Source organism: Lagopus muta, chromosome 11 (genome assembly GCF_023343835.1).
Source record: "Lagopus muta isolate bLagMut1 chromosome 11, bLagMut1 primary, whole genome shotgun sequence".
NCBI lineage: Eukaryota > Metazoa > Chordata > Aves > Galliformes > Phasianidae > Lagopus > Lagopus muta.
Window position 1 is genome coordinate 6,680,346 of NC_064443.1, and position 15,325 is coordinate 6,695,670.

General features: G+C 43.9%; 1 protein-coding gene across 4 annotated transcripts in view; it reads right to left on the minus strand.

Moving 5' to 3' along the window:
• The window catches only part of FGD3 (FYVE, RhoGEF and PH domain containing 3), a 100,386-nt gene that overhangs the window by 27,412 nt on the left and 57,649 nt on the right, over positions 1-15,325 (minus strand). For all 4 annotated transcript variants that reach the window (XR_007379238.1, XM_048957160.1, XM_048957161.1 and 1 more), the window contains 5 exons: positions 14,777-14,945; positions 13,244-13,841; positions 4,387-4,476; positions 3,558-3,694; positions 1,593-1,749 (listed from right to left, as the gene is read on the minus strand). Coding sequence is in view for 3 of the 4 variants with exons in the window: in XM_048957160.1 (XP_048813117.1) it covers positions 1,593-1,749; positions 3,558-3,694; positions 4,387-4,476; positions 13,244-13,841; positions 14,777-14,945 (1,151 nt within the window). In the remaining variant the exon portion in view is untranslated. The remainder of the gene's footprint in view (positions 1-1,592; positions 1,750-3,557; positions 3,695-4,386; positions 4,477-13,243; positions 13,842-14,776; positions 14,946-15,325) is intronic.

The window sequence follows — 15,325 nt, forward strand, 5'->3', positions numbered from 1 at the left end:
GCAGAGAGGCAGCTAAGAGGAATTATTTGTGTTGATGGTACGCAGTACAGATACAGAATTTCAGGGAGGGCAGCTCTCTATGCTGTAGAGAGAACAGTTACTAACTAAATTATCCCTCAGAAATGCATGCCAGAAGACAGCAAAATGCCCACGCACACTGAAAGCACAAGTTCTTCTAAGTGCTTGCACTAGAAGAGGCCCAATTTCCTCCAGAGCCCAGCTGTGCCTCTGCTTCCCCCTTCCACGGGACCAGGTCAGGCAGAGAGTGCTGGGAGCCCAGCCGGAGTCCTTGGGGGCAGCAGGCAGGTGAGGAGGGCCACGGAGCCCCTTGCAGGGAAGCCAGAGCCCCAGGGGCCCAGCAGTGCCTGGGCTCAAATTCCAGCCAACAGATGCACTTAGCTGCACAGAGCCTCAGCGAGAACAGGCTGGATTTAGACAGAAAAAGGTTAAGAAAAGGCCACATACAGTGAGAGTCTGGTAGAAGAAGAGATTTCCCAGTTCCTGCTGCTTTTCCTCTGCTCTTCCAAGAGGGAGCTTCTGTCTGAGAAGGCCGGCAGCCCTTACCCTCTGCACAGGGCCTCTCCTCTCCCAGCTTGCTGGGATTACTTGATTCCCGACAGCTGGCCAGCCGACAAGCTCCCATTTAGGGCAGCAGCTGTGCTCCCTGCTCAGCTTAACCCTCTCCCTGCCAGGCCTCACCTCCCCTGAAGGATGGTCCACACTTCCAGAACCTGCGGAGAGATGCCTGCAGGCCTGCATCCTGCAGCTGGACCAGTGCCTCAGACAGGTCCTACTGACACTAGCGTAAGCAGAGCTCTTCCTCCTCCCCACACAGCTTTCCTCACGAGCATGATCACATGAAAATCCATGCTAAGCACCCTCTGGTAGAGCTGTGGCCCTCTAGCACCACGCACAGCTTAGTGAACCTCAGAAACACCAGATCAACAAGGGCATCAGAAACCCCGACAGCTTCCTCCAGGTGGTGCCGCCAGTGATGAGCCAAAGTCAAAAGCATCAGCCTCAGAAGGAAAATGTCCACGTTAAAAAGCAACACTTAGAATTAGTAATGAGAAAACGAGTTTACAGATGGATACGTTGAGTATCAGAGCAAAGGGTGCCCTGCACAAGGTAGCACATAAGGCAAGGCGGCTCACTAAAGAGGCACAGAAGTGCTCAGGAAGGACTGAGCCACCAATAATTCTCCATTCCGCTGTGTAAATATGAACAGAAAATACAACGTACGGCAAAGCTATCTCACTCTCTCCCTTAAGGAGAGAACTCACCCCATTCTCCTCACATTCCAGGACATACATAGGTAACAAATAGAGAATTGCAAGACAGTCAAAACTGCCAGGCAAATGGCTAAGTTTCATTCTTTTACTTCCACTTCTCCTCTTGAATACTCAAGGGGGAGAAAAAGCCAACTATGTGAAAACTCTGTGTTGCACAGGAAAAAGAGAAGAAAAATCTGCCAATAAAATTGTATTTCTTTTAATTCTAAAATAGTACCACCCTGTAGCAAAACACTGCCATGCACTGGAAATAAAATAAATGAGGATCTCAACGCCACATCAAGCTAGTTAACAACATACCTGTATATTCTGAACAACATCTTTGAAAGGAGATGACCTCTGCATGCACGTATTCACCATGTCCATTGCCCTGTCAAAGTTCTTCACATATTCTCCATACATCTTCAGGAAAGGAGCCAGTTTCTGCAGGATGTCTCCTAACCGTGGGTTCACACTCCTATTGGAAAGAGAATGCTAAGTACAGAAATCTGTGAAAATGAATTTTATTTTAAGAGAGAATACACAATAACAGACTTCTACTGTTATCTCCTACCCACCCATGGAACCCAGGAACACATCTGGGCTGGCATCTCCCAGTCCAGCACACCAGGCTGGCCCTTGCTTCTGTTTGGTACTACCAAGCAGCAGCAGGAAGTTCAGATGAGCCTGGAGACCTGCGAAGTCTCCATTAGTACCAACAGCTCTGCCCAAGTTCACAGTTCCAGGCAAGGAAATCCGTTTGCTTTCCTCTGCAGATCTGCGTTTTTAGTTAAATTGCACATAGGAGAAAACAATTGCTGTGATTTGCTGGATTCATACTACAAAGATACTGTAGTATCCCTGGGGAGCTGTGGCAGCACAGCCACCCCTCACCCTCCTTCCCCTCTCAGCAGCACAGCCTGCACCACTGAAGAGCCAGGTAAAGCTGAAGCTGTCATTTATGGGGAGACATCCAGAGGGCCTCTACGGGAGCTACATGCGTAAACGACAATGAGAGCTGCGTATCCAATCTTCTCATGTTCCAGTCCTCTTGACAGAACCAGTTTAAGATTCCCTTCCATTTTTTCCCCAGCTTTCCTCGCTGAACTCCTGACTCACAGTCTGTTTACACTACTGTCCTTTAGCCACGGAATGAGTTCATGCCCTGCCCTGACTTCCAGTCTCTCCAGTTTTCCTTTCCTTTATTACATCTCTCCCTGTAGACACAGGTCGAGTGCAAAGGTGCTGACACTTTTTATTCCTTATGGATATTGATGACCTATGAGAAGAAGACTGGACTCTAGCAAGAGGGATGGGAGCTCATATCTTGACTTCATCATTTAGGATAGCTGGAAAGGTCAACTTTGTTGACTTTAATATGAAATAAGGTGCAGCATCAGCATTATTAGCACCTTCCACTGCAGGGCATTCTGCAGCCAGCGCATCATCCCAAGTCAAGGGTCCTACATCTGCATTGCAATTAAATGGAGCGATAGGCAGAAAGGTGAAAACTTACTACAGTTGCCAAATTTTGATATTTGACTATTATTACTTACATTAAAAAAGGAACTATTTTCTTAAAGAAAGTGTATGTACAGTGTAACAAATAATATTCATTATTTCACAGAAGGCCAGCAAATTATTGGGTGAGATCTTGTCCAACACTGTGGTACTAAACTACAATAGAAACAGCTGCGTAACAGATGTAAACTCATTCATGGGCACAAGGCTGTCTATCTTATCTTTCTAGATTTTCCTTTGTTTGGCTGATAAAATGCTAATTTTATAACAGTGAATTTTACATAATCACTACATTAAAATATCAAATGGATGTGTCTCATGAAGTCTCCAACATGGCACGCAGAGTCCAGACTGTGATATGATGATGTGTCCTTCTTTGGAAAATATCCATATTTTTCAGTATTTTACATTGGGAACAAGATCATCCATGGAGCAAAATAAGCACTTTGTTTCTTTCCTAGTACTACAATTTCACAGTACTGCAAAACAAGGATAGTGGAAATACAGTAAGTAAAACAGCTCCAATAGTACTCTGGTCTGGAATAAAATTCTCACAAAGTACTGTAGAAATGCTGAGTGCTCAGGTCTACTGTATTCAGGAACAACAGAGATAAAAGAGGTTTAAGAGACTCCATGCTAATGTGTTAAACAACAAGCGAACTACTGCATCAAACAACTAAAAATGCTGGAATAAAATCAGATGCCCGGGTCACTAAAGTTTCTTGAAAATGTATTTTAAAAGTAATTGTACTGACAGTTACCCACCATTCTTGTGTAATTCTTGTTTTGAGCTCAGGAAGAAGAAATTGTCCGTGGAAACAATAGATAGAAGAAATATTTGAAAAGATGCCCGTTATCACTTCAGATGAAATACCTGCTTCTGACAACTTAGTGCAAAACACCTGCATGAGACAAGACAGTACCAACACAGAGTTTAAAAAATCCTGAACACGGCGGCATCAGGTTGTAGTACTGCAAAGCTGACTGCCTCAGAACAGAGCCACAACATCTGACTTCTGGCACTCAGTCCCTGGGGATCACCAGCTTAAGCATTCTCAGGAGTTTCACTAAACATAAGCCCATTGTCAAACAGGGTCAGATTTATGCATAAGGGCTTACTTCTCCATTAGAAATGTTTGGGGTGGTTGTAAGTCAAACAGATTGAAACTACTGAGAAGATGAGACATCTTGTATTTGGGAGTGTAAGCTGCAAAGAAGAATCAGTCCCTGAAGAGCACTTACTGTTATTTACACAAAGCAAAATCAACCCTTTGATTATTTTGTTTCTCTGTAGGAAAATCACACTGTACTGAACAAAAGTGAAAGACACTCCCTGGATTTCTAGGGGTCTTGAAACAGCCTTTGCTCATCCAAAGCAAACACTGGAAAGCTTTCCACAGAGGTTGTAGGGTTGGATGGTGCTAGATGACTCTCTGAAGGCTGCAGCTCCTAACAAGATTTCTAACTAGGTGACAGTTTGCCCTGTCTCTTTTTTTCTTAATCAACATTAATCATCTTCATTTTTCCTTCGCTCTTACTGCACATTCATGTTTTTCTTTATGTAATAATTACATATACCATCCAATTGAATTACCTGATCCAACAGATGGAGTCTTTTAACATACGCTTCTTCTGTATGGAGCAGTTCATTTGCAATGTTGAATAGCTTTTGGGGCTCTGTACACTGTTAAGAAAAAAAAAAAAAAGAAAGAAAAAAAAGAAGTTACAAATAACAGAATCCATCTGCTCCAGCACAACTAACCTTCACCAACCGTCCTCCCTCCCATTTTTCCGTGGGTCAAACGCCCTGCCGATAAGAAGCCCAAAGTGAAGGAGCATGACACACTTCAGAATCTGCTCCACACTTCTCACCAAAGGATCAATTTGCCTTAGAGAGATTTTTTTAAGCCATTTTCTGAAAGCTGGAGAGGACATCACTTTATTTCTTTGTGTTTTCATTTGATGTGTTTTTCTGTTTTTGGTTCCACTAAATCTGGAGATATATCTAGTTTATTTGATTACTGAGACATCAGACTGCAAATTAACAGTTCTCAATTTTTAACTTGGGTCATGCATACAAAAACAAACAGAAACTAGGAAAGACCTGTTTGGGCACACTTCACACTCTCCAGACAGTGCAAGGTTACTCTCTGCTATATTTCTATGAGCTCTGTGCAGCTTTAAACACTCACCAGTTTCAGCAGTGTAACTGAAATTACCCAGCAAAGCCTTACACTGTGCTCATTAAAATAAATAAATAAGAACTAAATCAGAAGCTTGAATACAACTAGGAGGCATAAACTTACTTCACCACTTACATAGACTCCACAGACTCTTGCTTTCCTGTGTGTTTAGAAATACCTGAATTAGGGTGACACCAGCTCTAGCTTTCTGACAAACTCTAGATACCTTTGAAAGTCTAGACTTCAAACTCCATGTCTACATGTAATCAAATCAAAACTGTGTTCCAGACTTGAGGGCTGGTTGGTAGAAACAGGAGTACAACACCGGAAAGGGGCAGCAAGGATAGTAAAGGGTAAGGAAATTTCAATGGGCTGGAGCTGGGAAAAAGACAACTGTGATGTAGGTTAGAGAGATGTATAAACGGTTAATGGAACAGACAGCAACAGCCTGGTGCAATTATTCACCACTGCTTGCATTGGAGAACTGACTGCATCAAATCAAACCACTGAAGTGCTGCTTCAAGACCAAGAGCTGCTTCCCTAAGCACCACATCCCTGCGTGCACAGCCCTGGAGCACACAGAGCAGCAGGCAGCAAAGGTTCCCACAGGCTCACAAAAGGACCGGACAAATCCGCAGAGAATGAGTTCAGCTGAAGTCAATTAAAAACAAAGCCTGCTTCTGCTCCAGGAAGCACCTGGGCCCCCAGCAGCAGCAGAGATTTCTGTCCCTAACACCTATCTCCATCTGCTTGCCAGCCCCTCACTAGACACACAACACGGCTAGAAAGTGTCACTGAAACTCTCTCTTTAAGCTTCTTCAATGCCATCTTGTTTTGATTACGTACAAAGTCGAAAAGAAACAAATTTAAATTAAAAAACACATTCAGACAAACTGCTGTGCAACCAAAAGACCTGAAAGCCTTTTCAAAGCTAGCCATGAATCCAAGCAAACCAGGCCCACAGCTACCCTACACGAAATAAGGTACCACTTAGCCCAAGTACCTACAGCTCTGTGACAGAAGCAGCAACCAAGGGACAGTGAGGACTTTTGCTGTATTGGAAATGCTGGATTGAGTGACTATATGATATATGTTAATATTCTGGGAGAAAAGAAGGCACAGCACAATGCTTTGAAGTTGTTATGGAGGAACACAACTTATTATAGATTATAATGAAAGACACTGCTGGCCATTAAGATTCCAATAACTGGGATCTCTTGCTGAGAAAGAATTTACTTGCCAGATTTGCTGAGTGCCTGAATGAAAGGCACTGATGTCATCCGGCTGGCACGCCAGCACCCAGAACATCCTCTGATTTGTTTGAGTTCTGAATTTGAAAAATAATTATTTTCAACCAAATACATTCGCTCTCAAAAGTAAATCTTTACATAGCACAGGCACTTTCTAACCTCCTGACCTTCACCATCTGCAACTGAGTTTATACTTACAAAAATCTTGCTGACATCTGCTCGAAGGCTAAACGACGGCCGAGCACAATATCAGCCTGAGCTGAGCATTACGTTTTAAGGCAAGATCATCTTCAGCTGCTCCTTCTGCTAGTGGCAGACAGGCATGTTTTTCAGACTGATCTGCAACTTATTCACCTTTCAACTGACATAACGTTGTACTTAAAATAGTTGATGCAGTGAATTACGAGGACAGCCCAGCTCCAACCATCCTGCGTTGTGTTCTTGAAAGGACAGACTTGACACAGGCAGAGCTGTACAGCAGGGAATATGGACAACATATTTCATGGTCTGTGTTTCCTTCGTTTCGAAGGAAAACTAAAAGCATGCAAACTGAAATGCATTTATATTCCTTATGTAACAGCTTTATGTAAGTCTCTGTTCACATTTACTAACACAACTACAGTCTGACAGGAATCGAAGGAGTCCTGCTTGCTGAAGTAAACAGGCTTCAGCCTAATGACTTTGGCAACAAAAACGGCTGGGGGAAAAGTTGTCCTCTTGTTGGGGTAACAAAGAAATCAGCAGAGACACAGCATGCCCAACCTAAGGAGACTTGAGACACACCTAACATCTCTAACCTGAAGTGAACCAGTAGCAAGGAGAATCACAGAATCACAAAATGGCCTGGGTTGAAAAGGACCACAAATATCATCTAGTTTCAACCCCCTGTTATGTGCAGGTCACCAAGCACCAGACCAGGCTGCCCAGAGCCACATCCAGCCTGGCCTTGAATGCCTCCAGGGATGGGGCATCCACAGCCTCCTTGGGCAACCTGTTCCAGTGCATCACACCCTGTGTGTGAAAACTTCCTCCTAATATCCAACCTAAGCCTCCCGTCTCAGTTTAAAACCATTCCCCTTCTCCTCTCCATGATCCACCCTCGAAAACAGCCATTCCCTTTCCTGTTTATATGCTCCCTTCAAGTACTGGAAGGCCACAATGAGGTCTCCCCAGAGCCTTCTATTCTCTAAGCTAAACAAATCCAGTTCCCCCAACCTTTCTTCATAGGAGAACTCACCACATACTTGATTTTGCACCAATTCAAAGGGGCCGGGTATCTGGGGCTGTCACCATCTCCAGCCTACTCAGAACAGGCACCTGGTAACCAGGCCTCTGCCCATGCAGGTGGCTTTTATCAAACACGCTCAGCTTACAGTACAAACTGCACATGATCTGAGTGACTGCTACAGGGGACTGGTGAAGCACATTTAACTTTGCTAATAGAGCCCTGTAGAAAAAGCGTGCCATTTACAAGGCATGTAAATGACATGGCAAATAAAATACTCAGCTTTCCACTTAAAATGAATTCTAAGCTGTTTTATTCTTTGTAAATACGTCTTCCTCCTCCTTTGCCCACCATGACCACTTGGCAGGACCACAGTCCCACACGACAGCTGTACAACCGCTGCAGGACCTTTTCAGAGCAGCTGAGCTGGCAGAGTGACAAGGAAGATGAGAAAAGGGAAGTGTAGGTGCTTATTTGTGACACAGGAAGCTCACTGCAGTGCTTGGAACAGCAGTTGCGTGATGCTCTTTCACTTCTGTGTTGAAGGTCCAACAGTTCGTTTTCAGCTTTACTTGTGTCCATAAAACATTTTAAAATAAAGGAAATGCACCACCAGCACGAGGTTCTCATAAAAGGGCAGATTCCCACCTGCAGTGGGAGTACATCTGCCCCCGCAAACGCGTAAATTTGCCAATCACAGACACAAAGTGAGTAACAGCAGACACTGTTGTGCAATGAAGGGCCCCAAGCACATCAGTGCTTCCTGAGAGTCTGACCAGCTGCCCACCAGGTGCCAGGCACTGGGAGAAGTTGCTGCAGGCATTGCCCTCCTTCAAGCTGTGGCTGCCTGGAACAGGGTGGTGGGCTCAAGCCAACCTGTTGCCCTCCTTCCTCTGCACAAGGTCCCAGAAAGACCATAGACAACTTCCTAAGCAAAAATGTTAAAGCAATATGGAAAAGTTGTTGTATTGCAGGGCTTTTTTGTAGTGCTGAGATCTTACTTTATTCAGCATATTCGACGAAAGTGAAGACGAGAACGTATCCGATTTTTCTTAACTTGTGCTCTATGACTGGCTACACTGGTTCGCTCAGTGGCTAACTTGTGTGGGTTCATCTAAAGGCTTGCAAAGTATCACTGAATCAGGAAACAAGACAGAAAGTCCCCAAACAAAGCTCCCCCACTAACCTGCTGTAAGCCAACTGATGCACCAAATCAGGAGGCCTCCACAGATTCTCATAAGAAAACGATTACTTTGGCCACAATCCCTAGTGTCAAATCAGGAAGTGCAGATAATCACTTCATATCCTCTTCAAGGCCAAGTCAAAATCTTTTTTTCCCAAATACATGTGGAGATAATCTTACCCAGAGGTCTGACTTTCAGGACTGCAGGTCACGTTTTCCAACACAAACTGCACTGTGAAATCAGAAGCACAACTCCAGCTAGGTACAGGCAGAACAGGAACACGTCAGTGACTGTACGAGGCCCAGGGGGGCTCTCCATTATCAGCATTATTTTACACAGCAGGTTCTCATGAAGTGGGACAGATGGAGAAAGGCATTTTTTTATGATTATTAATGAGCACACGTTACTATTAGTGAAAAATATCTGAACAAAAGGACACGAGAAAGCATTACCCATCTCAGCAGCATCACTCCACTGCTCCCAGGCAGTGGTGGTCAGCAGAACTTTGGATGACAGAGGCTGCAAAGCATGACAGCTCTTCAGTCATGCTTTTGTCATTGCTTTTTTTGTACCCATCAAGGCTAACATGCCTCAGTTCTCAGAGCTCCTGACATTTTCTGAAACATTATCAAAACTAATAAGCTCCCCTTGTTCAGTCTCATTCTGATAAAAGATTGCTGGAAATCCCAGCAAGTCACTCCTGTGATTTAAAACCTATCTCAATAATTGTGTGCTAACAGTGAGATCTGTGAGCTTGCGCTGCAGACTCCCAAAGGAAGCCACACCACACTGCAGAGCTGAACCCAGACTAAATAAAACAATGCAAGTCATCCATCAGGCAGCATGACTTCACCAGCCAAGGGATGTGTGAAAGCTCGGGTGATAGACAGCGCTCTGAAGTACAAATCTAGAGAGGAGAAAAGCAAATACGATTCTTTTTCTACTAATGTTTATTCATGAACTTCGCTTAACGCAATACCCCAGGAATCACTGAGCCATCGTTAAATCATTCTGCAGCTGTACTTCCCATGCATCCTCCTCCAACTACAACAAAGCTCTCTGGAAAACGTGACTGTTTAATGAGAGCGCTGGTTACCTCCGCCGCGCAGCTGCAGCCCGGTACCGGCAGCGGGAAAGGGGAGGCAGGAACAAAGCCCTGACACACAGCCTGCCCTGGGACAGCCCGGGGGGAAGAAAGGGTCTCTCCTGCTCACACACCAACGTGGGTGCTCACTGAGCTCTTCCTCCCAGCCGTTCTGGCATGTTGCTTTCTGGAAAACTCCCCGCTTCCTTAAGGGTGATGTGAACTCAGAGCAACCACATAACAAGGCAGCTTCAAACTGAATCATGCTTGTTGGAAGCCATGGCTCTGTACCCTTACAGACTCACTCTGCAGCATCCAGATTTGCATCAGAACCAGAGGGCAGACTGAGAGGGTGCTGTGAACATGTAACACACCAGTTGGCTACACCTGATCTTGAGCTGGTGCACGCTGCGTCCCCAGAAGAGGGCACAATCCTTACACTGAAGGAGAGGCAGCATGTCTTTAAGCCTTTCCCCACACGTGGCCATAAAACTGGGCTCACTTCTTGTGGTCAGTGTCAAAACAGCCTTCTCAAAACTGCAATCAACCCAAACTGCAAGGATAGACCTGAAGTACATCACATTAATGTCACACCTGTCCTCCCGTACTCATTCAGATGAGAAGTCCCAATAGGAAAAAAAGGAACACAAGAAAACAGAGCATTTCCTCCTCTAGAGATCTTGCCCTTTTAGAAATTCATTAAGCACCCTACTGACAAATATGACCACGTAACTCAGTGTTTAATTGCATTATTTCACACTATATGGACATTTAGCCTAAGGAGCACTATTTAAAAACAGCCATCAAAACTCCAATGTCTTAGACCAGTAATTATTTGTAATATTTATCAGTAAAACTCTTCTTAATGACACTGTAAAGTCTTCCACCTGGGCTTGCCACAGCTGCTTTTATACTGCATGCCTAACTCGAAAAGGAAATCTAATACCCAGATTAAAGAATCATTCCAATCATTATTCATCTTTTTCTTGCTGATATGTTGCAAGTAATAATTTTTTAAATAATACTTTAGTTGCACAAATACCTATATACATATATTATGAAGATAAAATAAATGAATTATTTCATAGTATAGGTGTTTATGTATGAAGGTACACATAAAGGAAAGTGAACAGCAGCAGACCAGAAGCCATGCACTGTGATGGTGACGCCTGTGATGTGAGATGTAAATGAGCTTACACTAGTGGAATATTGAAGAGATACCAGATGTTAATGGACACAAACTAAGTTTTAGCAGATGGTAATAAGAATCTCTCCCACTAATAGCTTTCTGGAGGATCCCCCACACCGATTTCTTGCATACAACACACATTTTCCTTGGCAGGGCAGACCAGTAGTCCTGCTGGATCCCATCTCATATTGCCATGGATTATTCCTGCGCAGGACGCGGGCTGCCTGCCCTGCAGCCTTCCTGCCCAGCTGACAGGCTGCTCCTCTGCCATCCCCACCAGCTACCAGGTGAGACTGCAGATCTGCAGGCAGGCAAATGAGATCACATCCTCTCCATATACAGCAAGCACCCAGGTTTGCCAAGCAGACCCAGCTCTCATGGCCCTCCCTACTCCCCAGTTTTCAGGATGCTTTATGGCATTCCAGTCCACAAGTCCTAACAAATGGTGGCAGGGGTGAGCAATGAGAACTGTGCTCAGGCTCCCTCCTGGATGGAGTTGAAGAGACCCTGGAGATCCTGACACCTGAGCTGAGGCTCTGCTGTGCCTTGGAGCCTCTAGGATGAAACACTACTAGCTGAACAAATGGAAGTTGGTGCAATTAGGATGGAAAGTGTCAGTTCCTTTACAAGGATACAAGCAACTTTCACTTTGACAAGGACTACTTGCCAGAATAAACTCTCAAGTTTTGCTTTCAGGTCACTATTTCTGTGACACCAATGGTATCCATGACACCAAAATCAGAGTTTCTATCCTTTCCTCTTGCTGAACTCCCACTGGTATCTGATAGACCTAAGGGAATTCATCTGAGTCTGCAGTACTTGGGTCTGCCAACATGCAGCATGCTCCAGGCAGGCAGCAACCCCCACCTCACGCACACTCAGGCAGCAACTGGGCAGCAGGAGAAGGGTCTCCTCTTTGAGATTCTTAGTTACGCAGCACTTTGGCTGCGTTGTCTAACAGAACCATCAGTGTAAAGCTAGGGTGGTAAAACCAGTCAATTTCAATGAGTTTGACATGCACCGAAATTGCAAAAGGAGCAGCAATTAAGTATTGGATGGGCAACACCTGACCCAGGCAACAATGCTGGTGTTTGAGCCATGTGAAGGGAATGTGACTCTAGTCACACAAGCCTGAGCTTGTAATAAAGAGAAAGGACAGCAGCATAAAGCAGTGCATTCACTGGAGAAGTTCCGGGGCTTTTTCATACCCTCCTGGAGGTGTGTTTGTCTCAGCACACTGCTTGGAAAAAAGGGGGACATCACAGAACTTTAATTTTACTCTGAAGTTACAGCTGTCAGCACTGAATGACAGAACTTCAAGCACATCACAGACTTGCATACAATTTCATCACTCTGTAATACTGGTTGATCTGATCTAGGAGCTACCAAATGAGTTTAAACTGTCACCTCTCCCAGAGGGACAAACTCTTGACGTACATAACTCAGGATTTATTCTGTGACCTCAGCAGAACCACTCCATTCACACTGAGATGTGAGCACTACAATTCACTAGTCTGGCTGTTAGTGCTCATGGTATTGTTCTGAACACAAACCGTACTCTCATGATGTCCAAATGAAAAACAACCCAAACACAAACAAACAAAAAAAGAAAAAAAAAATCAAGAAGGGGAATATTTTGCAGACACATTGCTTGAAGCATCTTGTTTTCCTGTAATGAGAAGTCTAACCTATTTTTAAATATAACTGTCCTGATACACAGATAATCAAAGGAATGCCATTAACGTTAAACAGATGCAGCAAATATACAACAGCATGGACCCCCTTATTTTCCACAGAATACCCTCAAAATAACTTTTTGCATTCAAAAAGTAGCCACACTAAAAGAATCCCAGGCTTCTTTAAAAAAATTATGTATATATATACACTGCTAAGTGAGATTTCCAATGTGCATGTCCTTCCAGAATATAATGCCCCGACCCTGGAAGATTAACTATCCAATTAGCATGTCATCTCATGGAGTCCCACTGCAAACAATGTGATCTTGTAAGTAGGAGCCAAACTTGCACAAATTCAAACAAAAAACACAGGGGTCTAAGTCTTTACCTACAAATGGAACTTCAGTTTTAACAACTTGTCTCTGCCTCTGATGCACTCTCATAAGAAGGAACCTTTTAAATTAAGACTGGAAACCTTTCTAACAGATACAGTCTAGAACAGGAACAAGCTATGAACCAAACTGAGCAGGAAATCAATGTCTGTCATGATCCTCTGACATAAGAGCAAAGAAAAAATCCCAAACACACAAAAGTGAAGCAAGAGATCTCTGGGAAGAGTCAGAAACAGGCTTCAGGTAAAGTAACGTTAAACCTCCTTACCTTGTTTATATCCATATACTCTAACTTTGGCACTTCTGCTGTTTCTTGTTCCTCGCTACTTCCTTCATCAATATCACTGTCTTCATCCTGTGTGGAGTCTCTCTTCTGCTCTGCAGAGGAAGATTTGGTGCCCTTTTTGTCAGGTTCCATCTCCCCCGGATTCCCAGACACACCGGGCTTCTTCTGCTCTGCACCTTCTTCGTTGGGGAAAGTTTCCCCTGCCACGCTACAAGAAGGGCTGTCAATGCCACTGTCTCTGTTGGGAATTTTACCATTACCGTTCAGTTCTGCAGTTGAGTCTTTACTGCCAAGCTCTCTAGAGGGTTCTTTGCTCACACTCACAGCAGTACAGTCTTCATGGCTTTTGTTATCGCCTATGCTTAGCTCTTTAATTTTCATTATGTCTGTGTTGGATAGATCCGCACCGCACGGTACGTCTGGCTCATTTTCATCTGCTTCACTTTTTTCATTTGTTGAACAGCCGCTGGAAGCTACCATGTCACAGTCACACGAGCTCGACTGTTTGGATGAGTCCAGGCCTGGTTCCATCTTAAGAGCTAAATTTAGCTGGTTCCTTTGAAGAATATGTACAGGTTGCCTGCAGGTGAAGAGAAAGCACCCCAGCCATTCACATTAACAATGAGAAGTTTCAAAAGCACCTCAAAAGAGACTGGGCCTGATTATCATTTGTTTCAAGCCACATTTCTTACAGCCCCCTGACAATACCAGGAGGCGTGTGAACAGACACTGCTGTAACAACATTCACCCAATATTCAGGTAAAAAACACACCATTCCTAACCATAAGTTACCAGCAGAATCCCAAATCTTTAACACTCCCCACCTTGCCCTGAAGTACAGTTTGGTTTGAACATTTGGGGCAAGAGGAATCATCTGTTAAAAAAAGCATTTGTTTATGGGTTTGTTTAAACAGGAACTCACCTTCTTCAAGAGAACAAAGTCTTTGTGGCAAGTTATTTTCTGTCAGAGAGGGGACCTTTTTTGAAGCACAAGAAAGCATTACCTCTTCCTATCTAAAAGAGACCTTACTAGATTTACCCAGGTGGTAACACGCTAAAGGGAACAAGTACAGTGTCTGTCTCCATTCCCTCTTTATGAAAACAATCATTTAGGTCCATCAGCCAAGTTTAGTCTTGAAAAGGATTTTCACGTGTTTATGAAATGAGCTGTTTTGTACATCAGCTCTGACCCCACTCAATGTTTCATACTTAAAGTTTCTAAGGGAACTGTTATACACTATGCCATTTCAAAATACATTGACACGGAACTATTCCCCACCTCCAAGCAGCAATGCAACAGTAAGCCTGACACTTACTGAGTCTTAAGCAGAGAACTCAATTATTTTGTATCACAATAATCAATTTCCTATAATGCGAAAACAAGTCAACTTACTAAAAGCAGACTCTGAGCTACTCACTTGTGGGAGAGCACTCAAATTGAGCAGATCTTAAACTCCAAGTTACAAACTATAACCACTGCAATATGTAGTTTAAAAGGTACAATAACATGTTTACCTAATACTTTCAAATTTCTCAATGAGCGTGTTGACTCCTGCCGATATTGGTATTTCCTCCTCTCCAGGTGCTAAGCTCCTTGATGACTTGGGATCAGCTGGTAAAGGCCGAGAAGGTGCAGGAGGAATTCTTTCTTGCCCAGGCTTGAGGTGGACAGGCTTAGGAGGTACTAATAAAACAGGAGGAAAAAACAGGAGGATAAATCTTCATCTTCTTTATCTTAAACTGGAAAAAAAAATGCAGGCACGTGATGCAGAACGAGGGATATCCATTCTTTCAACCTTCATAAATTACACTCAGCGCAGTCCCAAACTATTCCTTACACAAAAGCAAACTGTTGTACACTAAAGAAAAATGATGGTCTTCTATTTTGCATCTCTGCAGTTGTATATAACGAACAGTGCGGCTCGCTGAAATTTACCGCTTCCTTGTTACCAAACAGGATGCACAGCTCGCACTTCGTTCTTGCAAATAGGCTCACCATCTCAACCACGCCACTGAGCTTCCCCTCCCATGACTTCTCAAGACTCCAGCACTCTGTTCAATCTC